Genomic DNA, 21,200 nt, shown 5'->3' with positions numbered 1-21,200 from the left:
CTGGTATTTCCTTTTCAATTTCCCTGTCATGACTAGAAGTAGCACTTTCAAATTATTTTGTAGCAGTCCTCTCACTTGATTAACTTGTAGTAGAGACTGGGGCTTCGGGAACTTTGGTTTCCTTAGTTGGATTCAACAAAGCTTTAAGCTGTTGAAGTTTTTCTTCAATCTTTACAATCTTTTCAACTTGATCAATCAACTTCCCATCAATTCTCTGCAAGACATAAAGCATCATGTCACTTTGAATAGGGGGTTGATTAGCCATGGTGAAAGGTGTTGAAGGACTACCAGTTGAAAGGGGCAGAGGTGTACGTTTTGTGATCTTAATACACTCGTTCCTCTCTATCTTGTACCCCATTTTCAATACATTACCCAGGAATATTCTCTAATCCTTGTTCCTTATGAGATCAGATTGAAATCTTCCACTCCAAATTCTTTTCTTTTTCACTAAGGCTGTAAGGATATTGCCATATGGTAGAATTGCTTTGTCCTTGAGTGTAGTTGTTTTGATTTTTTCCACCATGTATCTTCTCACATTCAATGGGATTTCATTGAAAACAGCCTCCATTAGCCACAGATCCTGTGCACTCACATAACTAAAGCTACTACTTCTTCCATAGAGAATAGTTGCTATAAAATAATGAAGAATTATGAGCTGAGCATTTTTTATCTCACTGACATAACTTTTAGAGGGAAACTTCTCCCTCTTTCTAGTGATAACTTCCCACAGATGGTTCGGCTCATATTTCTTTGGCATTTTCTATTCTTCTACTTAAAATTCAATCTTAAGGAATTCTATTAAAACTTGAGCACTAATTTGAAAATCTTCACCATCTTAAAACACATTTGATCGATCCTTTACAAGTTGTTCTTCTTCTTCCAGTTCAGTTTTGTCAATAGCTGTACTGGAATATTGTTCCTCAATCAGAGTTGGACTAAACATTCTATCTCTAAATGTACTCATATATCTTAATTTCAGCGATTCAAAATATCCATCCAAATCTTCTTTTACTCCCAGTAAATCATTAAAGCTATCCCAATCAAATAATTTTCCACAGGAAATTGTGGTATTCTTCATTCTCCTAAATTTATCAGCATGTATGCCATTTCAAAATTGAGAAGAAGAAGAACTAGTACTTTTCCTTGTCGTAGCTCTTGCATCCGTCGATCTTTTTTTTTTCTTTGTCATTTTCCTTTTGCTTCCCTTTTTCTTCTTTGCTGAATGTCTTTTGATTTTTCATATCTTTTTGGGAAAATGTGATGAAGAATCATCAGTTTTCTTTTTACCTTTTCCCTTTTCGGCTACCTTGTGAGTGAAAGAAGTTTTTGCTATGGGTTTTTCTTTCTTAAGGTTTGTCAAGTTTAAGAGGAAAATATGGAAAAGAAAATCTAAGGTCCCTTGGGTATTTGATTTTCAATGTAACTAATTCACTTAGTAGGTGGGTGGTCTTTTATGGGGAGTTATAATCACATCCACATTTTGAGTGGGAATTATCCTGTACCACCTATTTAGTTTTTTTTTTTAAATTCTCGCATGATAGCTTTTCTCTTTCACAATTATCCTCTAATCAATTAAGGAAGCCTTAATCGATTACTGTGTTTCTGACTTGAAAACCCTTTAACTACTAGACTTGCATTAATCGATTAAAGGAGTTGCTAACTAATTATTACCTTACTGACTCAAGTTAACTCCCATAATGCAGAACTGTTTTAATTGATTAGGGAAATCCTTTATTGATTAGAATGAATCTTATCTTCCATGTAAGGTCCTTTAGCTAACCAAAAATATTGACTAATCAATTACACTAAGCAATAGACACTATCATCATGCAACATATATATCATCAAAAACATCATCACTTCAACATAATTCATATTTCACTAGTATCAGTTATCCTTAAATCTCTCTTAATTCTACAAAAGTGTTCTTCATTCAATGGTTTTGTGAAAATGTCAGCTAGTTGATGCAAGGTGTCTACAAAATCTATCTCAATATCTCCCTTAAGCATATGATCTCTACTGAAATGATGTCTAATTTCAATGTTCTTGGTTCTAGAGTGTTGAACAGGGTTTTTAGAGATATTTATGGCACTCACATTGTCACAGTAAATAGGAATTTTATGCATAGTCATATCAAAATCATTTAGTTATTGTCTAATCCAAAGAATTTGTGCACAACTACCTAGTGATATATACTCAACTTCAGCAGTTGATAAAGTAACAGAATTTTATTTCTTGCAAGACCAAGACAAATGCATGTTTCCAAGGAATTGACATGTATCACTAGTGTTTTTTCGATCAGTTTTACCACCAGCAAAATCAGCATCAGAATAGCCACAAAGATTGAAAAATGAACCTTTTGGATACCATAAGCCTAAGCTTTGAGTATCCAAGAGATATCTGAAACCCTTTTTACTGCAATCAAATGTGATTCTTTAGGACATGATTGGAATCTTGCACATAGGTATACATTAAATAAAACATCAGGCCTACTTACAGTTAGGTAAAAAGGTGAACTAATCATGCCTCTATAGAGCTTTTGATCCACATTTTTCCTTTTGTCATCTTCGTCAAGCTTTGTGGAAGGGCTCATAGAAGTTCCAATTAATTTCATATTCATCATTCCAAATTTCTCTATCATTTCTTTAGTGTACTTTTCTTGGTTGATGAATATTCCATCCTCACATTGCTTGATTTGTAGACCACGGAAGAACTTTAGTTCTCCCATCATGCTCATTTCAAATTCTCCCTACATTTCTTTAGCAAAATTTTCACAAAACCTTTCATTAGTAGCACCAAATACTATATCATCAACATAAAATTGAACAACAATCAAATCAGTCTTATTTTTCTTAATAAACAAAGTATTATCAGTATTTCCCCTAGAATATTCTTTTTCAATCAAAAACTTAGAATGTCTTTCATACCAAGCTTTAGAAGCTTATTTTAATCCATAAAGAGCTTTATGCAATTTATATACATGATCAATTTTATCAAACACTTCAAAACTAGGAGACTGTTCAACATATACCTCTTCTTGTATAAAGCCATTAAGAAATGCACTTTTAACATCCATTTGAAACAATTTAAAGTTCATAAGCATGCATAGAAAAGTAAAAGTCTAATAACTTTTAGTTTAGCTATAGGAGCAAAAGTTTCATCATAATCAATACCTTCTTCTTGATTACAGACTTAAGCAACTAACCTTGCATTATTTCTTACCACATTTCCCAACTCATCCATCTTGTTCTTAAATACCCATTTTGTTCCAACAATTGGATGGTTAGTTGGCCTTGGAACTAAGGTCCAAACCTTGTTCCTTTCAAATTGGCCCAATTTTTCTTGCATTGCAATCATCCAACTCTCTTCCTTTTCAGCTTCCTATTTGTGATATGAATGCTAGACACTCACAAGCTTTTCTTAATCCCCTTCTAGTTTTGACACATTTCGAGGGATCATCGATGATGAGTTCTTGAGGATGGTTACTTACAAATCTCCAGCTCCTAGGAAGATCATTATGTTGTTCCTCAGCTCTTTGCAAGTCATCTAATGGTGGTTTATCATCATCTTTTTTCTATGAGCTCTTTTCATCATTTTTTGTTTTGCCATCCAAGCTCATTGTCTTTATTTTCTTCTTAATGTCATCTGCATCATCATCATCAAGTACTACCTTTCTTTGTGTGGCATTAGTCTCATTAAAAACAATATGAATTGACTCTTCTATAACAAGAGTTTTGTTGTTAAACACTATATATGCTTTAGAGTTCAATGCATAGCCCAATAAGATTGCCTCATCACTCCTAGCATCAAATTTTCCCATGGTGTGTTTTCCATTGTTTAAAACAAAGCATTTGCATCCAAAACTCTTTAAGTGAGAAATATTTGGTTTTCTTCCTTTATAAATCTCATAAAGGGTTTTTGAAATCATGGCTCTAATGGAAACTCTATTCAAAAATTAAACTGCAGTATTCACTACTTCAACCCAAAAGTATTTTGGCAAGTTATTTTCGCAGAGCATTGTCCTTGCCATTTCTTTCAAGGTCCTATTTTTTTTTTCAACAATTCCATTTTGTTGTGGAGTTCTATGAGCAAAAAAATTGTGATCAAAACCATTTTCATTACAAAAAATTTAAAATTTATCACTTTCAAATTCACCACCATGATCACTCCTAACACTAACAATGGTGAGACCTTTTTCATTTTGAACTCTTTTACAATGTTTAACAAAAATTGACAATGCATCATCTTTATAAGCAAAAAAATATTCCCATGTATATATAGAGTAATCATCTACAATAACAAAGCCGTATGACTTGCCTCCTAGACTAGTAATAGTGATTAATCCAAACAAGTTAACATGCAATAGTTCAAGTGGCCTAGAAGTTGCTATGACTTTCTTGGATTTAAAGGAACTTCTAACTTGTTTTCCAAATTGACATGCTTCACAAACCTTGTCATTTTCAAATGATATCTTTGGAAGTCCAATGACCAAATTTTTTCTCAAAAGTTTTGGAATTGTGTGCATACTAACATGTCCTAGCCTTCTATGCCACAACCAACTATCACAAACATCATTAGCAATAAAGCATGATTCATTAGTCTTAATTTTATCAAGACAAATGACATACATATTTTTAATTCTTTTGCCAATCAATGCTACTTTGTTAGTGTTAACATCAATTACTTGACATGCATGGGAATCAAAACATACTCTAAAACCTCTATCACAAAGCTGACTAATGCTTAGCAAATTATGTTTTAAACCTTTAACAAACAAGACATGCTTGATTTGTGTTTAAGATGTATTACTAATGGTTCCAATTCTTTGGATAATACCCTTGGAGTCATCACCAAAGGAAACACTACCACACTTCTTCCTATCAAGCTTAGTAAATAAGTTTTCATTGCCAGTCATATGTCTCAAGCAGCTATTATTTAAATACCAAAGTTGCTTTTTCTTTGGTTGAGCTTCAAAACATTAATCTTTTTGTCCTTGCTCAATCTATAAAACAAATTTTCATTTTCTCTCTAAATGTACCCATACTTTGATGGGTCCTTAAGGGTTAACAATCACATGGGATCCTTTTGGAACCCAAACCAATTTGGTTCTGGGAAAAATTCTACTAGAATGGAAACATTCATAGAACAAATGACCTTTCCTATCACACATATAATAATGACATGAGACAGCATTAATTTTCTTTCTAAGGCTTGTTTTTCTTTTAAACTCTTCTTCATCTTTTGATTTAAATTTTAGTTTTTCTTCTTTATCAACTTTAAATGCATCATTTTCATCAACAATTCTTTGTAATTCTTAACTTTTACTTTCCAATTCAAGCTTCAAGAATTCAGAATAAGTTTTGGATTGTTCTAGTTCAATTTGAAGCTTTTTTTTTTATCAAAAATAGAGTTGTACTCATGCTTGATTTTTTCTAAGTTTTCATTCAATACAACAGCCTTTTTCTTCATAGTCTTATATTTTAGAGCAAGTTTTTCAAATTTAGCATATAAACAATCATATTCATCTTGCAAATCATCATAGGAAATATCACATGAATTAAAAGTTACCTCAATTTCTTCTTCCTTTGCCATCAAATAGAAATTGGCTCTTTTTTTTTAATTTTTCTTTTTCTTCTTCTAAACTTGATGAATCACTAACAGACCATGTTGTTACCACCATTGCTCTTTTTGATTTCTTCATTTTCTTTTAGGTTTCTTTATTGAGTAATGGGCACTCTGATTTGAAGTGTCATAATTTTTTGCATTCAAAACACACCATTTCATCATTCTTGCTAAAATCACCCTTGTGCTTATTGTTCCAAGAAAGACCTTGATCCTTATTGTAATTTTCTCTCCTAAACTTTTTGCCTTTTAGGCCTATTAGCTTTCTAAATTGTTTGGGCATCATGGGTTGCTCTTCATAATCATCACTTGATAGCTCTTCTAATTCCTTCTCAAGTAAACTTTTTTCTTCTTCTCTTTGGCTTCTTTCTTTTCCTCTTCTTTTTTTTCTTTTATTTCAAGTTCATATGTGAAGAGTGAGCTACAAATTTTATCAAGTGTGACCACATTGAGATTTTGGCCTCTCGAATAATTGTGACTTTAGATTTCCAACTCTTGGGGAGACATCTAATTAATCATTTTACTAGCTCATGTTCAGGAATGGTTTTGCCAAGTTGATTGAGCTTGTTTAGAATATTAGTAAACCTATTAAACATGGTAGTGACATCTTCACCCGGTTTCATTTTAAAAATTTCATAATTATAGATGAGTAAGGTAATTTTGGACTCCTTTACTTGTAATCTCCCCTCATGAATGACTTTAAGGTTTTTCCAAATCTCTTTAGCTGTTGTACAGCTAGAGATTTTGTTGAATTCTAAAGGAGTGAGTGCACAATGAAGGGTGTTGATGGCTTTAAAATTTGTTTGGACTTTTTAACATTAGCTTCAGTCCACTCAGCTCTAAACTTAGGCATTTTTTCACTAGTGACAAAACTAAGTGAGGTGGGAACATAAAGTTCTTTTGTAATAACATCCCGCATTTCATAGTCAAGGGCTTTAATGTATATGGACATCTTAGTGCTTCAATAGGCATAATTTGATCAATCAAATAGAAGAGGCCTATTTATGGATTGACCCTCAGCAACAACTGACTTTTGCAAAGCCATGTAGTTCTTCGCTAAGGATGTTAGGCTATAATTTTGAGGGTATGGCTCTGATACCACTTGTTGGTTCCATTGGAGTGATAAAGAGGGGTGAATAGCACTAAAAATTTTTACTCAACCTTTTAGAGCTTGAAGAGCTCTTAATCAACTAGATGAATGGAAGGACTAGAACTTATTAGGATTACAAGACACCAAGTAAGGAAAGATAAAGAGAAGTGGATAGTGCAAAAGTATTTATAGTGGTTTGGTCGTCTTAACCTATATCCATTACCTTGATTTTCCAATCAAGGATTTTCAATCGAACTTCACTATACTGGTGGAATTAACAGCTTCCACCAAGCTTTTATAAGGTGAGCTTCTAACCAAGCTCTAATCCCTTACAACAAGCTTTAGAGTGCTTCCCATACTCTAATTTTTCAAAAAAAAAGAAGAAAAATAAGTACAACTAAGTACTTTTACAAATATAGACAGATTACAATCAAGCTCAAACACTTTTTCTGAATTTGGAATGAAGAACAAGTATTTTTGGTGAATAATGCTTGGCTTTTTGCTCAAAGTAGGTATTTTCTTTGACCGTTGGAGCTTTCTTTTACACTTGGGAAGTCAAAAATTTCTATTGGAGACAATTTCTAGCCGTTAAAAACAACTTTGATGCACTTCTAGTGTTTAAATTCAAAAGGCAGACAAATTTTGGCTAATCGGTTACAGACAACTCTAACTAATTACAGTTTCTCTACCTTGCACTGTCTTGCTAATGTGTTCTCTACTCTAACTGATTACAGGAGGCTCTAACCCATGACAAGTTTTCGTCTTTAAACTTCTCTTCTTCAGCAAACTTCCTCTAACTGGTTATGGCAGGCTCTAATTGGTTACAAACTTTTTATGTTCATTTCTCTACACAGTAGTCTGCTTTTAATTGGTTAGCTCTTCCCTTAACTAATTGAATCTTTACTTCCTTCAACCATAACCAATTAAAATCACCTTTAATCAACTAGAAGATCTTTGAATTTTAAACTTCTCCATTTTGGCTCATTTAATAGTCAACTATATTTTTAAACTTGTTTTTGGGGCTTGAAGGTAATAGGACCTTGTGCTCTAACCGACTAACCAAGCCTCCTAATCGATTAGCATATTTCTATTTTGCTTCAACTTAACACAGTTATGTCTTAGCTGATTAAGGTCCCTTGATAATAAGTTATTGGGATTATGTTTTTGTTCATTATTTGCTCTTTCCTTCTTAACTGATTAACTCTTTATTAAACTTAGCAAGCTTTTTGACTTGCTTTTAATTAATAACTTTGTTAGGGGTATAAAATTAAATTATGCACACTTAAATAGTGAAATTAAACATTAATGAAAGAGAAATGTTTTGTTAATATCAAAAACATATGGAATCAACACTAATATCATTATAGCTAAGTGTAAGGTGGCGTTTGGTACTTTACAATGCTATGTGATTACAGGTAATGTGATTGCAGGAAAAATAACATTACAGTATTTGGTATACAAGCAAAATAACATTACAGGGAAGATAACATTGCAGCGTTTGATTTACAAGTACTTTGCTGTGAATGTAATGTTAATTTTCATAATTACCCCTATTTATTAAAATACAAGTTTAATATACTTGTATTTTTTATTGTTAATTTTTATATAATATACTTTGTTGTGAATGTAATGTTAATTTTTAGAATTACCCCTATTTATTAAAATACAAGTTTAATATACTTGTATTTTTTATTGTTAATTTTTATATAATATCATCTCTTAAATATATTTTTAATGTCATATATTTTATTTTCATTTCTTATTATAATTTTATATATATTTTATTTTCATTTTTTTAATATAAATTTTTATATTACATATTTTATTTTAATTTTTTTCACCTATATTATATAAATTATAATTTCTTATATTATATTTTATTTTAATTTCTAATTTTTATTTTATATATTTTATTTTAATATTTTTTATTTCAATTATAATATTACAAAATATTTTTAACAAAGTAATAAAGTTGAAAAGTAAAAATATATTTAATAATATTATAGAGTGCAATATAATATGATTGCATTAGTTTTGAACTGCAATCACATTACATCTCTTGGCTGTAATGTGATTGCATTGCAATCTTATATGGCAGTGAATGTACTCTCACTTTTCTTATATCAAATGCTACCTAAATGTGAAGTTGATCTACTTAAGCCTCAATTACTTCATCATACATGTTTCATTTACCTTTCACTTCCTCTGGGATTGATCCTATAAACCCTAGGATTAATCTCACTTGGAAAATATTATCTTCTTCTTTTGTGGGAATGATTTGAATCGATCACACAAAATATCATTATTTTGTTCAACTAGTTTCCACCAAAGCATTATTAAACTACTAAACTATTTGTGTTTTAAAAAAAATACTATTCAACTATTTGTCTTTTTTTTTTATCTCTTTATTCATTATTCTTTTTTCCCACAGAGCATTATTAACTATTTTTATTCAACTATTTCATAAAGCTCATCTCATCTATAATTATTTTTATTAAGATAATATAATTTTAATATAATTTTAATATAATACAAAATAATTAAGGTCAATTAAAGAACAAATTTGTTATATAAACTAGAAAATAAAGTCTTCACTCATAAAAACATTTGATTTCTTTTAATTTCAAATTTACGATTTATTCACTTAATAAATTAACCAATATAATAATATGATGAGAAATAATTAACAAAAAAGTTTTAATGTAAAAAGTATTTTAAATGTTTTGTATAATTGATGAATATTGATATTTTTATTTTATCATTGTAGAAAAATATTGAAGAGGTAAAAGTTTTTGATAATGAGTCAATGTAGAAAATATTCTCGATAATTTATTTAGATAATAAAAAATATTAAAATATTAAAAAAATAATTTACACAATTTTTTTTAACGTGTTATTTTCCTATTACTATATCAATAAGACCAGTTGAGGGTTGTTTTGTTTGAAGTTTGAATATTCAAATCTCCCGCTCCAATAACACATGACCGTTGGAAGGAAGCACTGTCCTTCCCTTTTTCTTCTGCTAATTGGTCAGTCATTTTGACAAACAGACAGAGTCACTGCTTTGTTTCCCATTTCTATCATTAGCAGCCACTGTTATGTTGATCAGACTCAGAGTAGTTTAGTTATCTGAGAAACCAAATGGGAAGGCTTAGAGTCAAATCCGACTACGAAACTCTTAGGAACGCTCGCATCGTTGAGAACCAGGTCCATCTCGCCTTTCTCTTATAGTAAATTGCACTCTTAATTTTTTCCCTTTGTCTTTTCCTTTTATGGATCATGATCCTGAAATCTGATACAGGCTCGATTAGCTTCTCTGGGACTGCACAAAACCATCTCCGAGCTCCGATCGATTGTTTCTTCTGCAATATCAGAGAAAACCCAGCTCAGAAAATGGCAAAAGAAAGACTACGAAATCACGCCTTTGCGCCGCTCCAATCGTTTGAAACGAACTCCTGCTGCCTCAACTCGCACAAGCAATTTTTTGCGGCGCTCTAGCCGGCTCAGAGGTGAAAAAGATTCCGTTGAGTCCTCGTTTCTGACAATATATATATATATACACTAATAGTTCCCATTTTTTATTTAATATGAAAAGGTAGTGACATTGGCGAAGAAAATGGGAGTAATTCATCTTCGGGCGAAGGTGAAGAAAAAAGGCCTGCAAATGCGCCATTGGTGAAGACATATGGTGCCAGGAATCAATTATCGCCTGAGGATTCTGCTCGGCGCTGCCGTCGCAAGGAGGGGAGGGGCAGCGTTTACAACTCTGTTTTTGGAATTTGCTGCCATTTCTGCAGGTTTATTTCTCTATTTTTGTTCCCCTGGTTGGGTTATTTCAGCATTCTTATCACGAGATCTAGCTGTCAGTCAGTTTAATGCAGTCTCTAAAAATGGCAATACCAATACAAGAATTATGCTATTGGCAATTTCCTTCACGATTCATTACTCTCTACAGTTGCATTTTGTTCATTTGCTCATCTTTAACAATCGTGACTTTTCTTTCTTTTTTAATTGCTTTCATACTTTGGTTTTTACTTTTGGAAGTAACAAAAGAAAAGCTTGTTTGGGAATAAAGATAAGAAACCATAAACCCAATATTTTTGAAGAATTAAAGATAAAAAAGGTGTTCTTTTAAGATAACAAAACCCATGATTTTACCGTTAACATGCAAATATGCAGGCAAAAGACATTGTGTGCTGAGGAAGACTGCAAGCGATGTGGTAATCTTGATGTAAATCAGCCGTGCACAGGTTAGTTTTATCAATGGAACCACTTGCTCACTTCTTCATTCTAAACTAGATTAAGTAATATTATTAACCATTTTCACTATATATATATATATATGTCAAACAGGAAAGACAGATTGTTCAGTTTGTCACTCTAGCAATGGTGTTCTCTGCCGGGCTTGTCTCAAGCTCAGGTACGGTGAAGGTAAGATCAGTACTTTAGATACAGAACAAAAAAAAGATTACGATTTTGTGAAGAAGAAAAAAGGTGGAAGTGGTGATTTTTGATGTTGTGATGATGTTATAGTCTTACAAAAATACCATAGCCAAGCAAGGAAAGGAAATAGTTTACAGGCTACTGTTTTCATTTTTTGTCAGAACTGGAGGAGGTAAGAGAAAATAAGGAATGGATGTGCCCTCACTGCATAGAAGAAAAAGGGATTAACCCTTATTGGATATGTAACAGGTACGTGACTCACCATTTTTCTGTGTGTGTGTGTGTGATTGAGAATTTGTGTTGTTCTCTGATTCATTTTTGCTCTATTAATAGTTCAATATGCTTGAAGAATCGAAGGATGGCTCCAACTGGCATAGCAATATACAGAGGTTTGTCTTAATACCTGTCTTCCTCGACTGGCTAAGCATTTGCAACTGATAATACTGAGTTCATTGTTTTTTCCTTATCTCATCAAATTCAAAGCACTGGAGCTGGGATACAAATCCGTTGCACATCTGCTGATGGATGAGCTTCAGCGTAGAGATCCTTCTTGATTGAGATGCAGCCAGTCACTAACAGCCTAACAAGTACTTACAGCTTCCCTTTTAGGTATGGAAATCTACATTTCTGTAACGGAATGACTGTACTTGATACCAACTTTTCTATCAATTTACCTGTTATTTTCAATCATGTTTAACGATGCCATGTTCTTGCTCAAGTGTGGCAAAGAACTTTCTCTTCAGAAAATTTTCTCTAGATTCCAAACATTGTAAAATAACATTTTGTTATTTAGAACACCAAACTTTGGAAACTGAGTATCCATTAATCTTTACAAAAGGGACCTTGTATGATCATATGTCAAAAAAACATCTTTTGTCACAGAACCGTACGTTTCAATGCATACTAGCTAACCTGTTGAGAGACAAGGACAAGAAGCCCTTGAGGCCCAAGGAGGATCTCGTTAAGGAAACTGACCAATCCGAACCACACTACAGGAGTTACATCCACTCCTCCAAGAGGTGGAATCAACTTTCTGGTTGCCATAAGAAATGGTTCAGTGGGAGCATAAGCAATGACATATGGAAATTTCTCCAGTGGAAGCTTAGGGTACCAAGACATCACTATTCTCAAAATAAATAGGAAGGCAAATGCTGAGAGAAAGGGCCCTAAAATACTAATTGCCAGTTTAGCTGTGGCAGGATCCAAATCAGCCAGTAAAAATCGCCTAGTGAGATCTGAGTTAACTTCTGGTGATACTTGCATATGGAGATTAGCATTTCTTGCAATACCAAATATGTATGGCGGCTCCCCTGAAATGATTAACTTGGATGGCATGAGTTCAATAGTAGAAATGTTAGCTCCTTGGCAACAATATGTACTGGACCGTGAGACTCGATGGCCTTGATATGAGCTTCTCCTGGTAGGATATTTGAATCCTTCCTGTGAAAGATAAATATTAAAGATCTAGAAACATAACAGGTGAAGTGCATGAATGTTAACACAAATGACAAACTTAGTTTGATAGTCTATATGATTTGACTCAATTTACTTTTCTTTTTATTTCCTTCTATTTCTCCTCATCCTCTAAAGTATTTGATGCGACTATAAATCTTCAACAGAGCAGTTGAAACTTATGATTTTCTGGCAAAATCCAACAATATGCAAAACAAAGTTAAATTCTCAAATTATGAAAGGAAATTTTCTAAAAGACCATGATCTCTACTATGCTCCGGATCAGTACCCAATATAAATTGGGAGACCTGAGAGAATCTACTAGAAACGAGAATAGGTTACAGTGGAAAATAATGAGACATGTAAATTTCAATACAGTAAAGGACATTGAGGAAAGTTTTGATTTACAAAAACTTTCCAATAGTCTTCAAGAATATAGGTCTCAGCTACACCATCTGAACTTGAATCACAACATTGCAAGGACAACAATAGAGGCCAAGGATGCAGACAATTCTATTAGCATGCAGAATCTAGTCCCATGGGAAAAGGATAACTGTAGGACTAATAGAAATGCTAGTACTCAATGATCAAGATACTACTAAGCACTACTATGGCATAGCAACATGATTTTGACATTACAGACAACGAGGAGTATTAGAATCAGATAGCTACATCAGCAATGCACAGATATCACACAACTATGGGGTCATAACCAATGTTAATTGAAGGATAGATATCAATGGCCTTTTGGAATTACGATCACCAAAGCCTTAGCAGGCCTTAAGGACACAGATTAATCAAAACTAACAAATAAGGATTCTGGACAGGCATAAAGGGACAGGAAAAAAAGTTTTCAAATACTATCCTGAGGTTATAATTCACATCAATGCCTTGATAAAATTAGAACAACTTTTCGAAGGATCTAAAGCAGAGGAGAACCAACCCTAAAGCAACAGAATTTAGCCAACTAGACATTCAGCAGCTTTGGATTGGAAGCTCATCAAGAAGAATAGCACACTCATCAATATGTTGCAACTGCTTTTTTGGGCTGAAGTAGATGCTCAAGTTAAAATTGACATGGTTTTTGTTGAGATTTTCAAGTTTTTAACTGTGTTTGAGGGAAGTTTTAGGCTGACATTGGTGTTGTGCATGACTAATATTGTGGTGAAGGGTGCTAGGTTGCTAGCATAGGGTATGAGGGTAAAAATATCCAATGGAATACCCTATGCTGATTTAAAGCAAGTAAAAGAAAAGAGGAAGAAAGGTATGGGGCATCAAGGTATGAAAAAACATAGCAAATAAACTTATCAACAGCGAAATTCGGCGAGCATGGCAAAGACAATTATATGGAAGCCCTTATAAAGAAAACCATATAAGGAAATTGCCAAGAAATTACAAGAAAATCATAGGAAGAATCCTTTGAATTCAATGTACAAATCCCCTCCACTATAAGCCATACTTCTTACCAAGCAATCAAATCCCTTCTCTCTAAGTCATACTCCTCCACAAGCAATTAGAAGGTGCCTCAAATTAAAACCTAAGATCACATAGTAGTAGCATATATAAGGATCCAAAAGAGGCACTTCAATAAATGCACTAAGCATCTAAACCGTTACTTGTATAGGAATATAGGAAAAGGTTGAAATAAAACAAAAAAATGTTAGACTAATTTAATATTCTCTCATAGAGATGTACTCCTACTTGCAACAAATCCAAAAGGACTGAGGAAGCTTATATCTGAAAATGAAATGGAAGTTCAAATATTTGAGTAAAGCAAGAAAACAAGGGGTAATGTACTTCCTATATCATAGATAGAATGAGTTTTATTTTAATTTGAGAGTAATTTTCAATATTAAAATTTTAAAAATCAGTAAAAAAATATATTTCAATTTGTTGAGAAAAAAATCCACAGCACCAACAAGCCAACTACAAGCAAGTAATAAACAACAAGCTCATTGAAAGGGCAAAAACCCCAACAAAATCATAAAACTGCAAAATCGAAAAATTCTAAGCCTCTGTTTAGAAAAAAATGCCCATAACCTCCTATCCTTTCTACGCCAATCTAAACCTACCAATTCCAAGCTGTTCAAGTAGACACAATTGGTTTGTATAACCTGGCAGTGCCAATAGAAGTCCGTTTTGGGCTTGTGTTGCAGCAAATCTCAATTCTTCTACAAAACCCCTAATTATGGTGTTGGTGTCATCAAGAGGGAATGCCATTGCAGCGACCTAATAAAGAGGGTTGCAACAAATAGTGTTCTTACTTGTTCATTCGAAAATATTTTCCTTGTAGCAATGCATTGCGTTCAGTCACTATGATAAACTTTTATTCTTATCATTTTGTTCATCTTCAGCCTTTCGTTCATTTAATGTGGTTTTTGGCACTCAGACTTCTTTTTAATTTCCATAACTTTTTTATTGAGGCAGAATATAAAACAGCATAAATTTTGTTGAACTCTATTGATAGTATTGCACTTGCCCTATATTCTTCTTTTTCATGTTGTGTTGTAATGAAGCATTTACATAGGTCCTATCAGACACTGGGAAACGAACTATATATGATCGCCTTGGTGAGGCAGGTTTACAAAGAAGATATGATGAATCAGGCACTGCTTCACCGGAGGTAAGCTCATAGTGAAATCTACTGCTTACTGAAAGTATTGAATGACTAGTTTTATATTCACCAGTAATCTCACATCTACCACACCCTGCCCAACTTGTTTTTTTTTTTTTTCTGTTGGTGAATGCATAGGGGGTTAGGGTTGTTTTGTGGTGAACATGCTTAAAAATGAACTTCTACCCTGTACTTCTACCCTTAAAATACACAAATTAAAAGCAAACAAACACAAAGAATTGGCAAACAAAGCAGTTCAAAGTTAGTATCAAATTATCTAACAACACAGTGACAAACCATTCTCACTATCCCTTAAACTAGATTTGGTTACTTAAAAAACCAATTAATATGGTGTCGTTTACCAAACTAAAGACTGTTCTTCCTCACTCCCATCATTAGCAACATTATTGCAATGCATGCTCAAAAAGGAACAGCTCCAATACTGAAAATAGCTATTATCCCATGACAAATATGACCGTAATCATGCTGGGTAGTGAGGACTTACAAAGATAGCAGAATTCTCTTTCTTCACTATCAGAGGTCGCCATTCTGAATAAAATTTGAAAAATTAATAAAAAGAAAAGGAAATTAAGGGAGTTAATATTTGTTAGAGGAAATTCCCTGTTGGGTTTTTTCTTTCTCCCCCATCACTCTGGATTCTTCCTAGAATCACAGACCCTTAAAAAAAAGAAGAAGAAAGTAATGGTACCTTTAACGAGGATGTGGCTTAAAAGGTGAGAAGACGCTGCCATTGGTGAGAGCAGAATGAGAGAGGGAACGTTATCCTGTCTTGAATGGGTTTGGGTAACGTGAGAAATGCAGACAGAGAAAGTCCAAAGAGAGAGAGAAGGTAAGGTCACAATAAATAGAAGGACAAATGCCATAATACCCAAGCCCATCTCCTTTACAAGAAAAATCAATAAAACTTTTATAATTTTATATAATTTTATAAATTTAATTAAATTTTTATATTTTTATTTTAAATTAAATAAATTTTTATCATTAATCATTAATTAATTACTCTTAATCGAAATTAAAACTATCAATTTAATATCACGTCATCAATTAACGTGTTATTTGAAAAGATGACATTGTCAAGTAACAAATAAGATGATCAATATATTATTGATTGAATTTTTAATTGCTAACTTGAATTTTAACTTTTTATCTAGTCACATAATTTAAAATTATTGATTAATATTTTTAAAACAAAAAAAAATCAAAATAACTTAATTGCTAAGCAATAAAATCAGTTGCTAAAGAACATTTAGGTGAAGTTTAGTATTTTATAAAGAAATATGATTGTTGAGAATGTGATTGGTAAGTATGTGATTGATAAGAAGATAACTTTTTAGTTTTTTGTATAACATAAGAAAGTGATGATTATAGAGAATGTGATTACTAAAAAGATTACATCGTAGTATGTGGTTTAGAAACATTTATTAGGAATGTAATGTAATTTTATTAAATTACCTTTATATATAAAAATGTAAAATTAAATTAATTTATTTTATTTTTAATGTAATTTTTAAAATTTTCAACTTTAATCCTTAACATAATAAATAGATAAAAATAATAAAATATTTAAATATTAATTATTAATATATTTTTTAAATAGTAACTTTATTAATAAAAATAGAAAAGAGTCATCAAAACACAATGGAACTCCTCACATCAGAAACAAAATCCAAGACAGGAAACAGAGTCAGAAATGCGAAAGGCACAGCAACGACAAAGGTAGAAAGAAAGTCAAGGCAAACCATAACAGTAAGAAGAACAAAAATAAAACTGGAACGGTGTAACAATTTTTCCTTCCTCTTTAAAGATCCAAGAGGCACAATAAGCTTTGATTCAAACAAAAAAAAAAAATTGGCTCAGGGAATCTCATAAAAGATTGAAGATGGTTCTGAAACCATAGCTAACCATTTTTCCTTTCTCACAGTTGCTCTTGGTAGATGAAGTGATTTATGATGGTAGAAACATGCGAAAGCCAACTTAAGCTTTGTTTGCGTGCTTCAGGTTAATACTTTTTGGCTTATGCTATTCTACTTTATGGTTTTGGTTTCTCCTGGAGAATCTTTTATTGCAACAACGAAAACTTAAATGGTCATTTTTGAGAGGAAATATCCATTTTCTTCCAAAAAAAAGGAAAACAAGATTGAAGTTAAACTATGATTGATAATATCCCGATTTGGAAAGAAGAAGAAATACAAGAGAAAATAGAAGAGAGGGCTTGACCGAAATTGCAATGGGATGACTTTACCTTGTACAAAACACAAATCAAACATTGTAATGTGATTTCCTGTAATAATTATAGGGACCTCACTAATCAAGTGCTATCCTATTTTAACCTTAACAAAGTCATTGATTTCATATTTACTAGAGTATGCCTGTATGATGCACGCGTATATTATAAGCAAAACAATGTTTGCTGAAATATATTTACATTTCAATAATCATATGGTACTCATTGTATTTGTAAATAATCTAAGTATTAAAAAATAAACATAATGTTGAAAAGATTTATAAAAACCAACCTAAGTTATAAAGCAGTAGAAAAATGATAATATTGAAACAAACTAACAACTAAAAAGTATAGATTAACATTATAATACTTTTAAAAACTTATAAAAATTCAAACAGGAGGAAAGGAAGAGCAGAAAACTTAAAAGCATAAAAACTTTACAACCAGTTGTATTTCACTCGTACAATACTCTTTTGAGAATAAAACAAATAGGTAAACAAAAATAAAAGATCATAATAAAATAAATAATAAATACAATCAACTAATAATAAAAGAAAAAGTAAACAACAACGAAAAATATTACTCAAGAGTAAATGAAAGAAAAACATTAACAATGTATTCTATAGGCTGATATAAAAGATAAGCGAAGTTCAAATACGACAAAGATCTCTTGAAAAACGTATTTCATAATTATTTAAAAATTTAAAGAAAATCCAAGCTGAATTATAGTATTCAAGTAATGTTTTCTCTTCACATTTACATATTATAAACTTGAAGAACGCATTAAAAACATATAAAATTAATTCAAAATTCAAAATCAAAGCTGAACCACAATATTTAATTGATTTTTTTAAGACATTTAAATATTGTAAGCGCATAAATGTTGCATAAAGAGCAACAACATATTGATCTACTTTTTATGATAACAGAGTTATAATAGATAAATAGTGTCCCAAAAACCTATATATCGATATATAGAACCAATAAATGAACAACATGAATAAGTTAATAAAACAGAAACAGAAGATTAAAGCAAACAAAAAGCAACATGGAAACATAAAAAAAAGTAAAATACTTTTACTCCCTAAGTTTTGATCGAAATTACATAGAGGTTTATTAGTTTTCAAAATAGAAACTTTGTCCCAAAAAAATATTTTTCGCTAGACATATAAGTCTAGCCGTTAGTTAACCGCTAATATTTTCGTCAACTTATGACATGATAAGGATAAAAAAACAATTTTACCCTTGATTAATTTTTAAAATTAGTATTATATAATTTTATTAATTTTTTTATTACTCAAGAAAAAAAGCCCCCCATCTAGGGAGCACTGGAGCTCCCTTGGGGAGCCCCGATCGAGCTTCTTAAGGAAGGAGCTGGGGAGCACTGATTGGTGCTCTTTATTTTTTTATTTTTTAAAAAATATAATAATAATTTTTTAAATTAATAGAGAAAGAAAGAACATTTTAGTCTTTTCATAATCTTTATTAATGGTGTTTGCACTCTTGAGGTAGAGTATCTATTTCAAATATTAATAGACTCGCTTGAAATTTTAATTAAAACTTTGAAGGATGGGGATATTTTACCTTGAAAAAAAAAGAAGCAAATGATAAAGGCAAACCCAAGGGACAAATGAACATGAGCAATTTGAAAACAAATAACACTTGAACATGGTGTAAAATCCAAAGTTCAGCTCAACAGAAACTAAGCAGACAAAAAACCCAAAGTTGTTAGAATTGAGTTACATCATGTTTTGATTTGACAAAAGTTGCATGATATCTTGAGTTTAATGTTAAGCATTTGAAATTGTCTCAATCATAATTTTCAACCTATAAAAGTAGTAAATTGTGTGAAAAGCCATGCATCATTAGAAAATATCAGAAAAGTTTTCAAACATTGAATATTCAGCTATGTAAACAAAGAACATACATGCCTTGAATTATTATTTGATTAGAGGAACAAAGTAATGAAGAAATAGTTGAAGAGAGGTGTCAAAAGGGTATTGGACATACAAAAGTCTCATGATGAGAAGGAATTAGTGAAGGTTTGCATGATGATTGGTGAGTACAGGCTACACTTGGAGAATTTACCTCTTTCAACCTTTTTTACTTTGGTGGAAGTTGCACAAAGAACCAACAATCTGATTCCTAGAAAAAAAAGAGCTACTAACTTTGATAAAAGGAATACCCCAATGATAAATGACATTTAAGGAAGAGGTAAAGAAAGAAGAAGTTCTTTACAATCAAATTTACATCCTAGAACGGATGATATAAGGGAAAGGCCCAATAAGGAGAATGATTCTTCTTGACCATTCTCAGTTCCACTAAATAGAGTGAGAGCGCTTCTCCATGAATAGATCAGGGATGGACAAGTAAACTTACCTTATGTTACACAACCACCAACAATAGAAGAGAAGTCTAACCCAATGTACTGTGATTATCATTGAACAATTGGTCATTCACTTCTTGAATATAGAAATTTATGTAAAATATTCCACAGGTAGATGTAAGTTGAAGAGTTACTGATTGAGAACAACAAGGTCCAAACCATCCCGCTTCCTGCTTGTGTATGATACTTCTATGACTTTGACTCTTCATTACTATATGTTTTGAAATTTGACATTTGGAAAGAAAAGAAATTCATATTTAGTTGCTAGCTTTATCACTTATACTTTGACTGCAATTATATTATATTAGTGGTTGCAAGCTTTATCACTTATTCTTTAACCATAGTTCATCACTTTTATTTCAACAGCAAGCTTTACTGCTCATACTTTGGTTGCAATCACATTTTGCTACTTGTCACAAGCTGTATTGCTCATTTTTTGATCATACCTCATCACTTTTCGTTTGGTCACAAACTTTACCTCTCATATATTGGCTGGAATGGTATTTTTGCTATGAGTAAAATACCTTTACCTCCCTAAGTTTTGATCGAAATTATATGAAGTTCCATTAGTTTTCCAAACATTTTGCCCAAAAAAAAAATTTGCTAAACACTTAGGTCCAGTCGTTAGTGTTTTCGTCAATTTGATAATGTGGAAAATGTAAAAAAAGAAGGGTATTTTGACCATATCTCTCTCTACAAAACTCTAAATGAAGTGATTCTTAGACCAATAGAACATTAAGAGGAAGAGATACAACTTTTATATTTACTACTTTTTCCAGTTTTGATCAGATAGTGGTAAAACTATTTGTTTAAATCAAAGCACTGTAGCAATATGCATAGATTGAATATGATGTGGTATTTGGAGGATATCTTTCAATTCAGAAGTCCAATTGATATGATTATTAAGCGATTGGAAATTTAAGAGACAGGGCTAAAACTTTATGTTTACCACTTTGCCTAGTTTAGAATAAATCAAGGTGAAAATTATGTTCAAAGTTGATAGACCGCTGCAGCACTGGTGAAAGGAAACTCACCATATATTTTTTCGAGAACTCAACGTGCACCGCTGGAGAAGTAGCACCACAGTGCTACTGTAGCAAAAATCCAACACTGTAATGCTAAGAAATCAAGGCCACAGCGTTGGACGATTTTTCAAAAATAAAAATTTGATAGAATTTTTGAAATTAGGTTACTTAGAGCCTATTTAAGAGACCTTTTTAAGAGGTTTAAAGGGAGAGCTAGCAAGCAATTGTTTTAGAGATTTGGAGCCAAGAACAAAGCAAGAAAACAAGAGAATTTGAGAGAATTGAGATTGCAAAGCTTTAACACTTAGATTCTTTCTCTACTT

General features: G+C 32.0%; 2 protein-coding genes across 3 annotated transcripts; one reads left to right on the top strand and one right to left on the bottom strand.

The window, feature by feature from the left end:
* On the top strand, window positions 9,697-12,356 carry LOC18604396 (cell division cycle-associated protein 7). Of its 2 annotated transcripts, XR_001927288.1 has the most exons (9): window positions 9,697-9,919; window positions 10,014-10,221; window positions 10,308-10,509; window positions 10,892-10,962; window positions 11,066-11,143; window positions 11,317-11,404; window positions 11,489-11,544; window positions 11,639-11,764; window positions 12,038-12,356. XR_001927288.1 is itself a non-coding variant. In XM_018118525.1 (8 exons), exons 1-8 carry the CDS (start codon window positions 9,854-9,856, stop codon window positions 11,707-11,709), a joined length of 840 nt encoding a protein of 279 aa, XP_017974014.1. In that variant the 5' UTR covers window positions 9,697-9,853; the 3' UTR covers window positions 11,710-11,845. The 2 variants fall into 2 exon arrangements, 1 of the variants encoding a protein (XP_017974014.1); XM_018118525.1 differs by lacking the exon at window positions 12,038-12,356 and having other exon boundaries at window positions 11,639-11,845.
* LOC18604395 (protein COFACTOR ASSEMBLY OF COMPLEX C SUBUNIT B CCB3, chloroplastic) lies at window positions 11,927-16,108 on the bottom strand. Its single transcript, XM_018118526.1, has 3 exons — window positions 15,931-16,108; window positions 15,727-15,770; window positions 11,927-12,595 (listed from the first exon to the last, which is right to left on the bottom strand). Exons 1-3 carry the CDS (start codon window positions 16,103-16,105, stop codon window positions 12,059-12,061), a joined length of 756 nt encoding a protein of 251 aa, XP_017974015.1. The 5' UTR covers window positions 16,106-16,108; the 3' UTR covers window positions 11,927-12,058.

Source organism: Theobroma cacao, chromosome 3 (assembly GCF_000208745.1).
Source record: "Theobroma cacao cultivar B97-61/B2 chromosome 3, Criollo_cocoa_genome_V2, whole genome shotgun sequence".
NCBI lineage: Eukaryota > Viridiplantae > Streptophyta > Magnoliopsida > Malvales > Malvaceae > Theobroma > Theobroma cacao.
The sequence above is the reverse complement of the archived record's forward strand: the minus strand, read 5'-3'. Positions and strand labels throughout refer to the sequence as shown.